Raw genomic sequence first — 14,799 nt, 5'->3', positions numbered from 1 at the left:
CCCGGGCACCCGCCGCGGCGGCGGGGCGGGGGGCGGGACGCGCTCCCGGCAGGGCGGCCGCCCCCGACGTGTCCCCCCGCTCCTCCCCCGCCCCGCTCTTCCCTCCCGCTGTGTGTCCCCCGCCAGCCTCAGATGGGTCCCCCCCGGTGCCTCAGCGGGGCTGGGGAGCCCACCCCGCCGCCCAGACCCCCCCAGACGCCGCCGGGCGCGGGGGGTGGCGGTGGCAGCGCGCACCGCGGAGCCGCCAGGCGCGGGGACAAGCGCGGCGGGGCGGGACCGGCCCCAAAACCGCGTGGGGAACCCGCGGGACACCCCGCGTCTCCCGGAGCGGGGAGGCCAGTGCAACAGCCCCCCTCCAGCGCCTGCACAGGCAGGGCTGTATCGCTTGTATCGCTCTTCTCTCCCCAAAAGCGCACGGTCCGCAGGAGGAAGCCTCCGCCGAGCCCCCCCGCTGCAGCCCCCCTGCCAGAGGGAGCGGGAAGCGGCGAGGAGACGGGATCCGCTGCTCGGGGCAGGGAGAACCTGCCTCTAGCAGGGGCACTGTCCTTGAGAAGTCCCTAAAACCCGGTAACCACACAGAGTCTACGAAAAGGATGTTTTAAAGGCTGGTAAAGTTTAAATAAGCTGATCCTCCCCCGGACCGGCCGGGTGGAGGTTTCACCGGGAGGCTGCACCGATGCCCTGGCCCCGACGGGAAGGCAGAGGCGGGTCTCCCCTCCAGCCTCCTGCAGGGTCAGGCAACGCAAGGGAACGAAACACTGCGTTTCTCTTCGGAGCTGCCCTAAAATCTTGAGCCTGCTTTTAGCATCACAGATGTCAGGTCTCTGTCATTAGCTGTTAGACCACCCTTCACCCGCCAGTAGAGTTATCCTTTGTTGTTAATGAAACCAGCCTCCTCCCGATCCACGGGAACAGTATTAGAAGGAACCAGCTGAAGGGAAAACAGCACACCTGACACCCGGACACTTGGCAGAAAAAGAGTGGACCAGGTCCTGAGAGGGACTGCCAGTTCTGGTGGGCTTGTACAGAATTCAGCACAAGGACGGTGGGCATTTCAGCAGTATCAAAAAGGCACAACTACTTTCTGTGAGATTGCTGCAGAAAAAGGCTAGATTTCAGTCTTAGTTCAGTTCACGGACCTCACTAGACATACCCAGCCTCCAAAGCCAGCTCTACCTCTCCTCAGTCATTACACTGGAAACTCCTGTTCATTTCAAATACTGTTGATTTTCTGGGCTACAACCAGCAGAGGAGCTGGGACTGGCAGGGAAAGGAAGGAGGGCAAAACAGCAGAGGATTCTCCTGATACCTATAATTTTAAATTGACTTTTTTCCCTTTTGACTCTAAGTGCTCCCTTATTATTTTCTACAACAGTTTATTTCCCATTTTCCTCTCTCTGGTTCTTACCAAGGCAGTTGTATTTTTGTAATTTTTTTTAAACATGCAAATCTTTAGTTTTTACAATATTTGAGTATTTGCATTTCTATTGATTAGACACTCAACTGATTGAAATATTAAAACACAAAAAACCCCACAGGACTTGTGTCTATGCTGCCTTTTAACAGCTGAGAGTAATACCTATCTGAATTCCCCAGGTTACCTCAGCCACAAAAGCCATGGATGCAATCAGGATACTTTAAATTTTAATCTGTGCTAATTAAGGGTGGGAAGAACTCATGCACCAAACCCCAGAAGCCTTTGGGCAAAATGACATGTCACTGGTGGTCACCTCTCTGGTGTCATGGGGTGCTCCACCTTGGGGCCTTCCCCCACTGCAGCATAAAATGTAAACTCAGCGTTAAGTGCCCTGAAATATGAAGGCAAGTAAAGGTTGAACTTCTCATTTAAGCTTTCTGGAGACCAAACCTGGCTTAAAAACCCACTGAAGAACTGTGCCAGTGCATTTGCACCAGCCCCCATTTGGACTCATCCCAAGCCCACACAGCACAATTCAAAGGAAGGTGTGGAACACTGGGACAGTGCTTGCACACAGAGAGAAAAAAACTCCTGCCAAATAAGTGCAGATGGAAAAAATCTAATTGTGCTTTCTGGAAATACTGTAGTAATTGGGACTCCACCTAAGTGTAACCCCTAGAAGAAAGAATTTTGTCCCTTTGCCAGAGAAATTATCTCTAGAGAAGCAAGTCTCTGACATTGCGAAGGATCAAGCTGCAAGTCTGCACTGGGGACTAAATACTTCCCTGATTGAAACATAAAAACAAGCCTATCAGAAGGGTAAGAATTCAAATAGACTAATTCAGTTGGTAGGGACCTACAAGAATCATCTAGTACACCTGCCTGACCACTTCAGGGCTGACCAAAAGTCAAAGCACATTGTTCAGGGCTTTCACCAAATGCCTCTCAAACACAAGATAGGTTTGAGGCTCCAACCATCCTCTCAGTAAAGAAACACATCCTAACGCCCAGTCTAAACCTCTCCTGCTGCAGCTTCAAGCCATTCCCACATGTCCGTCACCGGATCCCAGGATGAGATCAGCACCTCCCTCTCCACTTCCTCGGGAGGCTCCAGAGAGCCATGAGGTTGCCCCGTCAGCCTCCTTCCCTCCAAACTAGACAGGCTGAGCTCTTAGCCACTCCTCATAGGACATTCCTTCCAGCCCTTTCACCAGCTGTGTTCCCCTCCTCCAGACACCCTGAGCCCCCCAACATCCTTTGTAAATGGCGGGCTCAGCACAGCACACAGCACTCGGGGGGGGCTGCACTAACACTGCACTTGGAAACTCCAGTGTCCCTATTCCAAGTACCATATCCTATCTCTTGGAACTCGCCTGTGTTGCAAGGCCAGCTTCTCTTGCAACATCTCTCTTGGTACCTCTCATCTTAGTCTTGCCTGCACGCAGCAGTGGGGGCCAGGGGGGAAGGTGCTGTCCCTTGTCCAACCACCCTTCCTCAACGTGGGTTCAGGCCAGGCCCAGCACTATTCTCCCACTGCCTCCCCCCAACTCCACATGGAGAAGAGACGACTTCTGCACTTCACTGGGAAGGCATTGGATAAAGCAACAGAAGGACATCATTTCAGGTAACACTGCAGTGAGGGTACCTCCTTCACACAGGCTGTTCTTGCGTCCAGAGACACCAGTGGGTGCTCAGTTCCTAAGTCAACTCTTAAATAAATCTGACCTAGCAGTGGGGCACAGATCATAGTGATGAATAACTCTGTGGTTCCTCACGGTGATGAGATGATCACGATGCCTTAACTCTAACCCTTTGATGCAAATTATGCTCAGTATGCATTTCACCTAGGTACAACAACATGGGCGAGAGAAAAAACAAAACCACACAGCAAACTGGTGTCAGATTCCTAAGGTATAACTCGTTAAAATGGCTTCTGGGATGAAAATGGCAAAGCTCTATGTAAGATGTTTAATGGACTGTTTGTTTTAATTAGTCTCATGCAACCACGAGGCATGCAGGGGGCAGTGTGCAGAGCTGCACCCCCCTCACACCACCCTGAGCACCTTCAAAACCGAGCAGCACTACTGAGGCTTGGCTCACCCCTGCCCGTGCAGCACAGCTGGAGGCCACCACTGTACCTGGCTAGAAGAAAGAGATCACTTCATTACTGACATGCAGTCTGCACCAGCAGACACAAAGAGCAATTTAAACCAGCTTTCCTTTATCAAAATACAGACCTGATGGGGCGCACATCCAGGCAAAGCTGCAGAGCAGCTCAGAGCAAAGATGTGACTGGCACCCAGCATTCATGCAAGACAGAAACCATGATACTTTACTTACAAGATACCCTCAGTATCTTTTACTGCATGTACTTTCTGATTAACTTTTTTTAATTGGGGGAGTGAACAGAAGAGTGTAGCCAAAAATATGGTGTGTAATTAATTTAATAGCATTGTTGAACAGTAAATCCACTCCTTTAGAACAGGGATAATCAGTATGTTTCTCGAACCACGGAGAAACCTCAGGTTCCCATAAAACAAAATCTTCCACAGGAGCAAGCAGAACACATTAATCTTTAAGACTATTGTCACTAAAGGTCTGTTTCAGTAAGTGAGAACAAAGATCAGAAGCTAGTATTACGGTCATAAAATAAAAAGTACTTCTTTAAAACAATTAAGCAAACATTCCCTGAGAATTAAGAATCAGCAACAACTATTGCCAGATTGTATTTTCTGTTACAGTGCAGAAATTTTACAGCACTTACTCTCCATTCAAAGATCACACAGGAAGATTAAAGGCCACAGTTTTTATTTACCATGTGCATCTTCTGGATGTGCTCATTTTTCAAGAAAATTAAAGCCATACACAGCAACCCACAGCACTGAGGCTAACCAGGACATGAGGGGAGCAAAAGCAGTTAAGAAAAGGTTTAATTCATGTGTTCAGTGTGCATGTTCAGATTTTTTTTACATTTTTTCTCCCTGTGCCAGGGTTTCAGAATCTGCCTTTCCAACTAATGGGCTACAACATCATTTTGGGATATCCTGCCACCCCCTCAGAAACGTGCACATAAAATACATACCCACCACCAAAATGCAGTCTAAGCAGAAAAGGGAGATAAAGCAGAAGGGTGGAATAACTATTAAAGTTGAAATAATCAATTTTAATGCCTAAAATTAAATTTTATGGCCCATGGCATCCTGAAGGCTGTACACAGCACAGCTTTATTCTCACATCATTCCTCAGCAGACAGAATGAAAGCGCAGTAATCGTTTGGAATTTGGCAAAACACACTGTCACAAGAAAAGAAAATCTACATTTTGTCATCAATTCAGCTGGAGAAAGTGGCATTCTGGGGTCAGTTTGCACTGACCAAGAAAAATACAACATCCTACCAGGATTCAAATTCTCAAGGTGTAGAAGAAAGTTTCTTTCTCTCTTGCCCAAACACCAAATCAATACATGTGTATCTCCCTGTGACTACCCGCTAGCTCCCTGGCTCCTTCTTCAAGACAGCACGATCATTCTTTCCTTGCAACCTGCGGGTCTTAGCTCTGCTAAATTCTTTATTTCTTCAAAGCATCCAACAGACCTGGCAGTGTCTGCTAGTGCTTGATGTATGAGTGCTGCAACCCAAAAGCGTACAGCATGCATTAACAGGAGACTATGAAAACCCAAAGATCTGCAAAAATCGGATCTGCAAAGAGTCTTTTGATGAAAAAGATTGTTGATATGGGGTAACAGCAGAAGGGAGCTTTAAGAAGGTTAAAAAAAACACCCCAGGCTATCAGGAAACCAGGACAGAAGCCTCACATATGTGCAGAAGAACTGCTGGAATATCACAGTTGGATCCTGAAAAGAGTATTCAACTCTTGGAAGGATACTCTTGGAAGCTTCTCTATGGAGAAGCATAACAACTGAACATCTCTCTTTGCCCCAGAAAAACTCAGATTGAAAATACCAGCATGTGGGCTGAGGGGCCAAAGGGGTCATGCAAAGTATTTGGCATACCTGTGACATGTTGAGCATATTCTTTAAAGTCTAATAGATTGGCCAGCCTGGATCTGCTATGCTTCTGTCGTGCAGTTAATCTGCATGTAAGTAAGTTCAACTGGTCTGGACACCAGCTGTCCCTTTAGTAAAGCTGCCAGAGGTCCAGAAACATGGAATGATGGCCACATTCCTCTTCTATCTCTTGGAATAATTTTCTAAGTGAAAATAGAAGATAAGTGTAAGAGAAGAGATGATGGTTGTCCTATTTCTGATTCTTGAGGATTATGATGCAATTACTGTTGTATAGATTTCATGTTTTCCTAAGTGTTTCCTCTGTCATCAAAGTATCTTTCTGCATTACTTCACCAACTGTTTTACTCAAGGAGAAGTAACAGCAAAAATGTATTGAAATAATCTTGGCCATCTTTGTGAAGCAGCAGACAAAAGGTCAGACAAATCAGCTGGCTATAAATGATGACATTTGCTATCTATCAAGAGTATTCATCATATTGCACAAGGATACAATGCACCGGGAGCCACAGCAAAACATATCAATATAAATGCATCCGAGTGACACAAACCTCATTGACTTTGCAGCACTTCACAGTGAAAAGCTGTTGGTTTTTTTTTCTTTTCCACAATGGCATTATTTCAAAACACACTGCCAGTTATTTTTATTCTTTAATAAGGACCAAGAAGATTCAGGCCTCTGCTCTCACCATGAGCCAGACAGACCCCAGAACTGTGCTGGTGATTCTCTCTCGAGACACCAGCTTCCACCTGCCACAGCCCCTCGCTGGACGCTCTGCTGGCTCGAGCATCTGCTCAGCAAACCAAGCCCCAGGAACTCCAGGTGCTCAAGTGCACAACTCTCCATTCAAGCAGGGTTTTACTCAAAAAGAGACACTAAGGTTAGTGACACAGTTGACACTTTAGCACCAGTCTGGCTGCGGGGGAGACAAAGAGGTTCCTGGCGTGTCAGGTCTTCACTTTTCTCTAGACAGGAGCTGCCAGACAGGATGGAGTGTAGATCTTGACTAGCTCGTCCCAAGCACAGTCCACCACCTTCAAAGCAAACAACATCTATTTAGATCTTTCAGAAGTGTAATTTCTTACAAAAACCAGAAGGGAGTTGTAGGACATGAATGCATGTTGTGGAGTTAATGCTGGTTGGTACTCTGAATTACAATGCTTCAAAATAACACAATAATAAAGTTGGTTTTGTTTTCTTTTCTAAACCTTTGTCTTCACTTGACTGAGATACATGAAAATCAACAATCTCCTATTTTTCACATTACCCATTAAGAAAGCAGGGAAACCCTTGGGTTTCATTCAACTGATTGTTCCAAATAGGCCGAAGAATTTAACTAAAAATGAAATGAAGGAAGAATGCACAGAAGTCCAGATTTTGTGTTGCTTCTTCTCTTTACAGGGTTCAGGATCCTTTTACCATGATATTTAAACACTTCATGATCAAATCTGAACAACTTACTTATACTCGCAGGTATGGAAAATTGTTACAGAAATTTCCCTAATGGAGATCTGAGGAATGGAAAAACAAAGAAGATGAACAAAGTGATGCAGGAAGTTTCTTGAAGACTTAAGTCAGAACTTAATCTCAGAGCTTCTCAGTCTGAGACTGGAGGTATTGTCTGGTGGAGAGGAGAAATGTCTGTCTGCTGAGCATGGAGAGCCTGGGGTGGTGGTGTTGCTCCAAGCACTACTCAGGCCCCACTGGTCTGATGAGAAGTGGTGGCACTGGTGCCAGGGGCATCTCATGAACACAGCAGCTGATTTCAGTATAACTGAAACGTTCATGAACTGCAAGTCCCAAGCTCTGCTCTAGATGCAGACCTGAACCTACAATCACCAAACCAGAAGGTTAACCTAATTCTATAGCATTAATAGATGTTAATAAATAACAAGATTCTGCAGAGGTCTACAGAATGCTTTAGGCTTGACAATTATTTGATGAGTAGCAAACCTTTAAGGTCTGTAGCACTTTAGGATCTGTAACAAAGTGAAAGGGTTAACCACACTAACAATGACTCAAGCAAATGACCTGTTATATATATTCACAAAATGTTGTGGGAGGCAAGAACTAAGGCAAAGGGAAGAAGAAAGAAGAGAGCTGAAGAGAAAAAGCTGATGAGCCCTACAAATACATGCCAGTAAATCTGGCTGAATCCATCTTTCATGATTTTTACAATGTTCTTTCAAGTTGGGATCACAAAGGATATGGTATTGGATCCTCTGCACCACAAGCTTCCTTCTGCTGCAGACTGCAATTCCTGTTCTCTTCTAGAGCCAGAATGAACAGCTGCACACTAAAAATTTGGAAATCCTATTTGGAAAACTATTTTATTTCAGACTATAATTAGCCCGTTTTGTGTTTACTATACTGCACTATTATTCATTTTTATTACTTCCTTAGCTGGTTCTACTTAGCTATTTGACATGCTTTCCATATACATCTAAATGGATCAAAAAAATCTCTTGACAACGTGTCTGTCTATTCATATGACATAATAGAGCTTTGTACAATATAATATTCTGCTGCATTGCAGTCCTCCAAATCATAGCAGAGAAAATGTGAGTTCTCAACTAAACATTGTGTAGGAACTGTCAATCCACTGTTTTATTAATACTCTCCACAGCTCTGGATCAGTATCTGTATTTCTATAGGCAACACTTTCTACTTTATCATAAAGAAACAAGAAATAGAGATAATATTTGGAAAAAATCCCATGGGAATTCCCACCTGCTATCAATGTAATTAGCACTCTTGAAGCAGCTTCTGAACAAATGTAGTTACAGAAGCATTTAATCTAGCAACACCAAAAATAAACAGGGGATATGAAAAGGGAGTCTGAAAAGGATGACTTGTAGTAATTTGCCCAAGTCGTTGACTTAATGATAGCACATGAAAGATGGAAACATAACCAGCAAACAAAAGAAAAATAAAAGCTATAGCAAATAACAGCGTATCAAGTTCTGTGCAGCAGGAAGTCTATAATGGCACCAGAAACCTTGATGAAAACACACATCCAAAGAAGAGCAAACAGGTGTACATGGGCAGCTGGGACACTGCAGCAAGGAACAGCACTACAAAACGCAACAGCATTATTCCCATTTCTTGGTGATACTTTCCCCAAACGCAGCCAGGACTGCAAATGAGAGGGGACACCCAAGTGTTTGCAGTGTGGCAGCCAGCAGGGACTGGTGGGCAGCTGCTGCCTGCCCCCCTCAGACACAAGTGCCTAAAATCAGCCTCGGGTAGAGAAGTGCTGGTTCATGCATCTGCTTAAAGAACTGTCTTCTCCTTTCATTTGGCCTTTTTTTTCTTATGTCCCATCTTGTACAATGGTCTTAGGGCCATCACAGCTCTTCCCAGAAGAAAGGAACATAGAAAAATAAATGTAAGTGCTTTAGAAGTATTTAGAAATATCAGTTCTCACCTGACACACCAACATTTCAAACACATACTTTAAAGCACTTTAGCCATTTAAAAAAAAATTAAATAAAATAAAATGTTGCTATTAAAATAGCAACAGGAGTTCCATTGGGATGAGGGCTGATCCAGCACATAAATAAATATAACATAAAAAAGCCACAAGTTGCTAGAGTTTATATTTTGATCAATGAGATTATGTTACTAACAGATAGAAAAGATCCTCCTGTGGTAGGATGAAGGACAATGGAAAATTGAAAATAGTCTCCTACATTATTTGCATACCTGATAAAAGTCCTTGCCATTTAGTACATGGAGCTTTGTCTTTCTGTAAAAATCTCCACTATCTTAGGGACAAATTTTACCTTCAGACTGAAACAAACCTCACTCATTTCAGTATTTAGAGAATGCAAGATTTACTTTTTTTTTTTTTTAACCTGACACACAAACAGAGTAGAAATCAGTTTATTTCAGTTACCAAGAACAGTATAATTTATATTATCTTTCTACTATTGGATATTTTGGACACCCGTATGCCATGCAATTTCATTATAGTTTATTAATACTAAACTGCTCTTGTAACTATAGAATAAAATTAACTATCAGAAACTGCAGGGAAAATGAGAATAAACAGAGCTTAATTGTAAAGTAAGAACATTCTACCTTACACTGGCTGATAAATTACATCAAAAAACAATACAAATAGCAAAAGCATTTCAGGCCTGGTCATTTCAATCACAACTAAAGGTATTTGGGACAAGGGCAGTCTAACAAAATGACATTTACCACAACCACTGAAATAAAATCCTTAGAGGCAACAGCTGCAGTACTAGTATATATGCTAGGGGTACTGCACTGTTACTGCTGCAGAATAAACATCATGCCAAGTTATCTGCCAGCAGAGATTTAAGCAAGTCTATTTGAAGCACATAAAATGGGGATCACTGTATTCCCCTTCACGTAAAGCCAAAAAGCAAGCAAACCAGCAAAAAACTGCAGTCATCACAGGAAGCCAACTGCTTGTCTAGAAAATCATAGCTCAACCCAAATGAAACAGCTATCCTGTATTTTATTAAAGTGTTTATCCCTGTCCCAGAGTATAACAATGTTTACCACCAATTGATTTAATACTGACATTCATTTATCAAAGCCATTTCCATTGACTCACTAACTGATTTACTCCCCTGACAGGCCTTCTGTTTCCCATTCATCACAATCATCTTGCTTTGCAATAGACTTAGACCCTTCCCAGCATCCCAGGGCAATGCATTCCATCTAGTTCAATTACCTGCATGACATTCTGCCTCTTCACTGCGTAGAGGAAGCAACAAAACAAGGAAGATCTCCCAAGTTAGTAGCTAACTTTGTTCCTGTACTTGAAGGTGTAATCAATCCCCAAGCCCTAACCAAGATGAAATACATTCAAAAGAAGAACTCAAAACTTGGAGTGCAGTAACCCCTTTATGAAGAGGTTTGATCAGCAGGAAGTACAGCTCTCTCCAGATCAGTATTTCTGGAAGCATATTGGTGCCACTCAGCTTCCAGAGTGCCCATCATAAATCAAGGATAATAAGCAAATGTATCTGCAGAGTGACCCTTTTCTCTTCTCAGCTTTTCTCCATCCATTCCATTTTCAAATAAAACTAATAAGACCTGTCTTTTTTCTGTAGAAGTGACAGTGGAAAACATATTCAGTTATTTTCTTCCATTAATGTTGCATTTCCCTTCCTCTTTTAGTTTCTTCTCTTCTGTCTCTTTTCATACATAATTTAATTGCCTATTTATATCATTATTACGTATTTTTGAGGCGTCCTGAGCATCCTCTGTAAGCAGGTGGTATGGAGATTAAGTGGAGATAAGGCAGGGTATTAGGTTTACTACTCATCAAATTACTTTCACAGGTGATCATTAAAACTGGTTGGTTAAGGGCATAATGGATCATGCAGGAGTTTAAATGCAGCCAATATCTACTTTGTACTAGAAAATCTGAACCACTAGTGTGACCTTTTGTTTGGTCAACAGCTGCCAGGGTGAATTGCACACAATGCCTATTTTTATATAAAAGTGATGAGGGTTTGCAAATTAAAACTTTTTATTTTCAATGTGCAATAAACCAAGTAATTTTTAAACTTACTTTTGAAAAAACCCAGACCTTGATTTCATTATCATTTCCAGTCAAGACAGAATAAAAAAAACCCTGGACCAGAAGCTCTTACAAAGATCTAGGTTCATACTACAGTTATCAGACACAGATGCTCCAAACAATGCTTAAGAAATACACTTCTTTCTTAAGGAGAGAAAAGATACAAGACTTGAGGGGCATTATTTCTCAGATTGCAAAGATGTGTCATGAAGAACTGATCTAAAGGCCAGGGCTCCGTCTCAACATCTGTTTTGTTGCTCTGACATGGGCAACAAGGAGATGACTTAGTAGTTGTGTCACACGTTTCTAAAGGCAAGTCTTCTGAGTGTACATTTCATCAGTGAGATGTGAAGGAAACTGAGATGCGAGTTGCAGCTTGGAGGGAAATCCTTGGAATCTCCAGAGGATTTGTGGCAATTCCTCTGTACTCTGCAGATAGGAGGAAAGACATCTCCCCAGTCTTTCAAAACCTGTTTTCAATTGGTAAAGTCAATTCTATAGAAGACACACTGGAAGTGCAAAATGCCTTTCTGTGCTGGTACTAACCTTGGTGACCTCAAATGAAGCCAATTCACATCTAGTGAAACAGAGTTTTCTAATGACCCTACCCAAGCTTTAAATTTGTCCTTCAGCACAGAGTTCAGCTCTTTGAGATATAATCACAAATAACCAGAAGCTAAAAATGGTTTTGGTGACAGCTGCAAAACCCTGTTGTCTTCTATTGAGTTTCACTAGTGCACACACACAGTCACAGTCAAACAAAGTGGTAAGTGATCTCTATTTGTGTTGTACATTAAGTTCTCCTAAAACCTTGACTTGAACATGCACTCACCTAACAGATGATTTTGTTGTACTGAACTGACATTTGCTTTATCCCCATTTCATAGAATCACAGAATGGTTTGGGTTGGAAGGGACCTTAAAGCCCACCCAGTCCCAACCCCCCTGCATGGGCAGGGACACCTCCCACCAGCCCAGGCTGCTCTAAGCCCCATCCAACCTGCCCTTCAACACTGCCAGGGATGGGGCAGCCACAGCTTCCCTGGGCAACCTGGGCCAGGGTCTCACCACCCTCACAGGAAGGAACTTTTCCTAATGTCCAACCTGAATCTCCCCTATTCCAGCCTCAAACCATTGCCCCTTGTCCTCTCACTGCACACCCATGTAAAAAGCCCTGCCCCACCTTTCTTGTAGGCCCCTTCAGGTATTGGTGCAGAACAGTTTTAATTTCCAAAGGAAGCACCTCAGTTTTGTGTGTCATTGAAGTCCTGGTCTGATCTGGCATGTCATAGATGTCTGACATGCTCTTCACATATCAAATGTTCTAAGCCACTACACCACTTGCCTTCACTTCTGTTGAAAATCACAGATCCTTGCCATTTAGAAGTGTCATTGTTCATAGATAAAAGTAGAATGAAATTGAAAGATTCCTCTCCTGTTCCCATTAGATACTTAATCTTGTTCTCAGCAGCAAGACAGAATGCCTGGCTCAATGGAAAACATTAATTGATACTTTCCACTGACTGCTTCCCAGTTCAGAACAGACATGAGATGTAGCTGAGAAAGGTTTTCAGACAAAATTCAGAGCTTCAGTTTTTCTTACATTTGTGTTAAAATGAAAAACTTAAAAAAGGTAAAAATACAACAGAAAGGGTTGAGTAATTGCTGTCCACAATTTCAAGAAATTCATAGTACGTATGTACTTTCTATTATTTATATACTTATTGAAACTATTTCAGAATCAAGACAAGAAGTGAATGTTCACGATATCTATACTTTTTATCCATGTCACTGATGGAATTGCCTAAGAGACATTTAAAATTAAGTCATGACTGCCATATCACATGCAACCCACAACAGATGAAAAAGGCTGCTTTTAAATAAATAAAAATAAAATAAAGCTGCACAAATAATAGCAAAAAAAGTTATGTTCATGCTTACATGCTGTAGGTAAGCACAGAAAATTTGCAGTAAGAGCTACGCTTAAGGGAATATTATATTTTAATTCATCAGAATATTCACAGATGGCATACAGGGAGGTAAGTATCAGGAGAGAAATCAGCAATCTGATGAGCTACAGAGCACAATTCCAATACATGGCACAACATTACCAGCCCCTAGTGAGGAACACTGTATAGCTGATTACCATTTTCATCTTCTCTACATGCACACTCTGCCTGTCTAGTGTACACAGAGAGCAGCAAGCTTTAATTGCTTTTCCTAACTCCAAGCTTTGGAAAGAACTACAATGTCTGGTTTAAAAAACCCCTGCATGCTCTTCATACTGCTGACAAGATAGAGGGACTTGCACTGTTCTTGATACTGCACACCATCAGAAATTCAACATATTTTTGGTGCTTAGGGTGTTGTCACTGTTCTTGTGTGTCCCAAAGCTGCTTTGGCTGAAAGCTGGAGTTGGGGAGTATTTCCTCCCAGACAACCTGCCTTGCAAGCATCAGCCTTTGCAGTTTAGAGAGAAATACCCTGAATATCATGAGGAATCATTCCTGTTAATGTTTTGCAGAGTAAAATACACACTTTTCTATGCACCTGAAAGTTTGTGTGTTAGTTGTCTGAAACTGCTATGAACGTGACACCAACATTCTAGTAGAAAAAACACAACAGTTCATTTTATTAAAATGCAAAACTTTGAGCAAACACTTGAAGTATGGGCACATACCCCAAAATACGTGTCAGAATCTTAATGATGCACAAAGGAGGTTTTTATTCCTTCTGGCTCATGCTTACCTCCACAACCTGGGACCCATCCCTTATGGCCAGATCTCTCTCCCATGTAATGCCTCCCCTTAGCAGGACACTGTGCAAGGACCAGCTTGCCAGCAAGTACCTACTCTCTGCCTGTGGTTTCTATTCAGAGCTCAAGCAGTTCCACAGGAATGTCTTGTAATTCCTACACAAGGTACTTAATCATAGTATCTATTTTGAACAGTTTTTCCAAAGTGCAGACTGTTTTTTCCTTAACATGTAAAAGATACTTCAAAAATGCTGAAGGTCATTGGGCAAAGCCAAAGAAAATATCATCTGGCTAGACAACGAAAACATCATCAGGAATGAAAGAAAAGGTTAATGACCAGAATGGTAATTTGACTATAAATGAATAGCTTGTCCATTATGAATAAAATAACCTGCATGCATGGCCAAGAGAAGCAGCACAGATCTCAATACTACTTATAAACCACACAGTGAGTATCACAAGTCACATAAATGCATGAAGAATAACAACAAATGGGGCTCATTATCAAGTCTTGATAGAACGCAGACAGAAAGGCAACCTACGTATTGGGAACAGCAGCATAAAATTTAAGCAAATATTCTCTGTTGGATTGATGTAGAAAACAGGGAAAGGTTGCAAGTGCTCATGATGGAAGCAACTATTCAGTAAGTGTTCATTTTTGATCTTGCAGCTACAGTTCAATTTTATCACAAGTTTTTAAACTTTTAAAAAGCAGAACATATACATTTTGCATTACTGTGATGTCCAACCCCCACACTGCAGTAAATCAACTCAGTAGAATAAACCAGAGGAATATTAAAGCTGTTGCAGATGCCAAACTTCTGTCTGGAAGCAGTGTCCTGCAGTGTACATGGGTAAGTACCCAGATTTACAGATTTTGTGCCTTAAGTCCAACATCCAACTTGTAGAATTTCTGTGTGGAGGCACAAATGCCCTCATGCAGTTGGGGATGCACACCATCATTTTCCTTTTTTCAACATATGCAGCTGTTTGCTTTCAAATCATTATCTATCATCAATGAGCATTTAATTGGCCCTTTTC

General features: G+C 42.5%; 1 protein-coding gene and 1 long non-coding RNA gene across 2 annotated transcripts in view; both read right to left on the bottom strand.

The window, feature by feature from the left end:
- LOC127382568 (uncharacterized) overlaps positions 1–14,799 on the bottom strand; it is a 175,770-nt gene that overhangs the window by 58,803 nt on the left and 102,168 nt on the right. The gene's annotated exons all lie outside the window — the stretch shown is intronic.
- Positions 3,844–14,799, bottom strand: part of PEX7 (peroxisomal biogenesis factor 7) — a 37,692-nt gene continuing 26,736 nt past the window's right edge. Inside the window, exon 10 of the mRNA XM_051614366.1 lies at positions 3,844–6,475. Coding sequence (XP_051470326.1) covers positions 6,407–6,475 — 69 coding nt within the window. The 3' untranslated portion in view covers positions 3,844–6,406. The remainder of the gene's footprint in view (positions 6,476–14,799) is intronic.

Source organism: Apus apus, chromosome 3, assembly GCF_020740795.1.
Source record: "Apus apus isolate bApuApu2 chromosome 3, bApuApu2.pri.cur, whole genome shotgun sequence".
Taxonomy (NCBI): domain Eukaryota; kingdom Metazoa; phylum Chordata; class Aves; order Apodiformes; family Apodidae; genus Apus; species Apus apus.
This window is presented reverse-complemented; position numbering and strand designations above follow the sequence as displayed.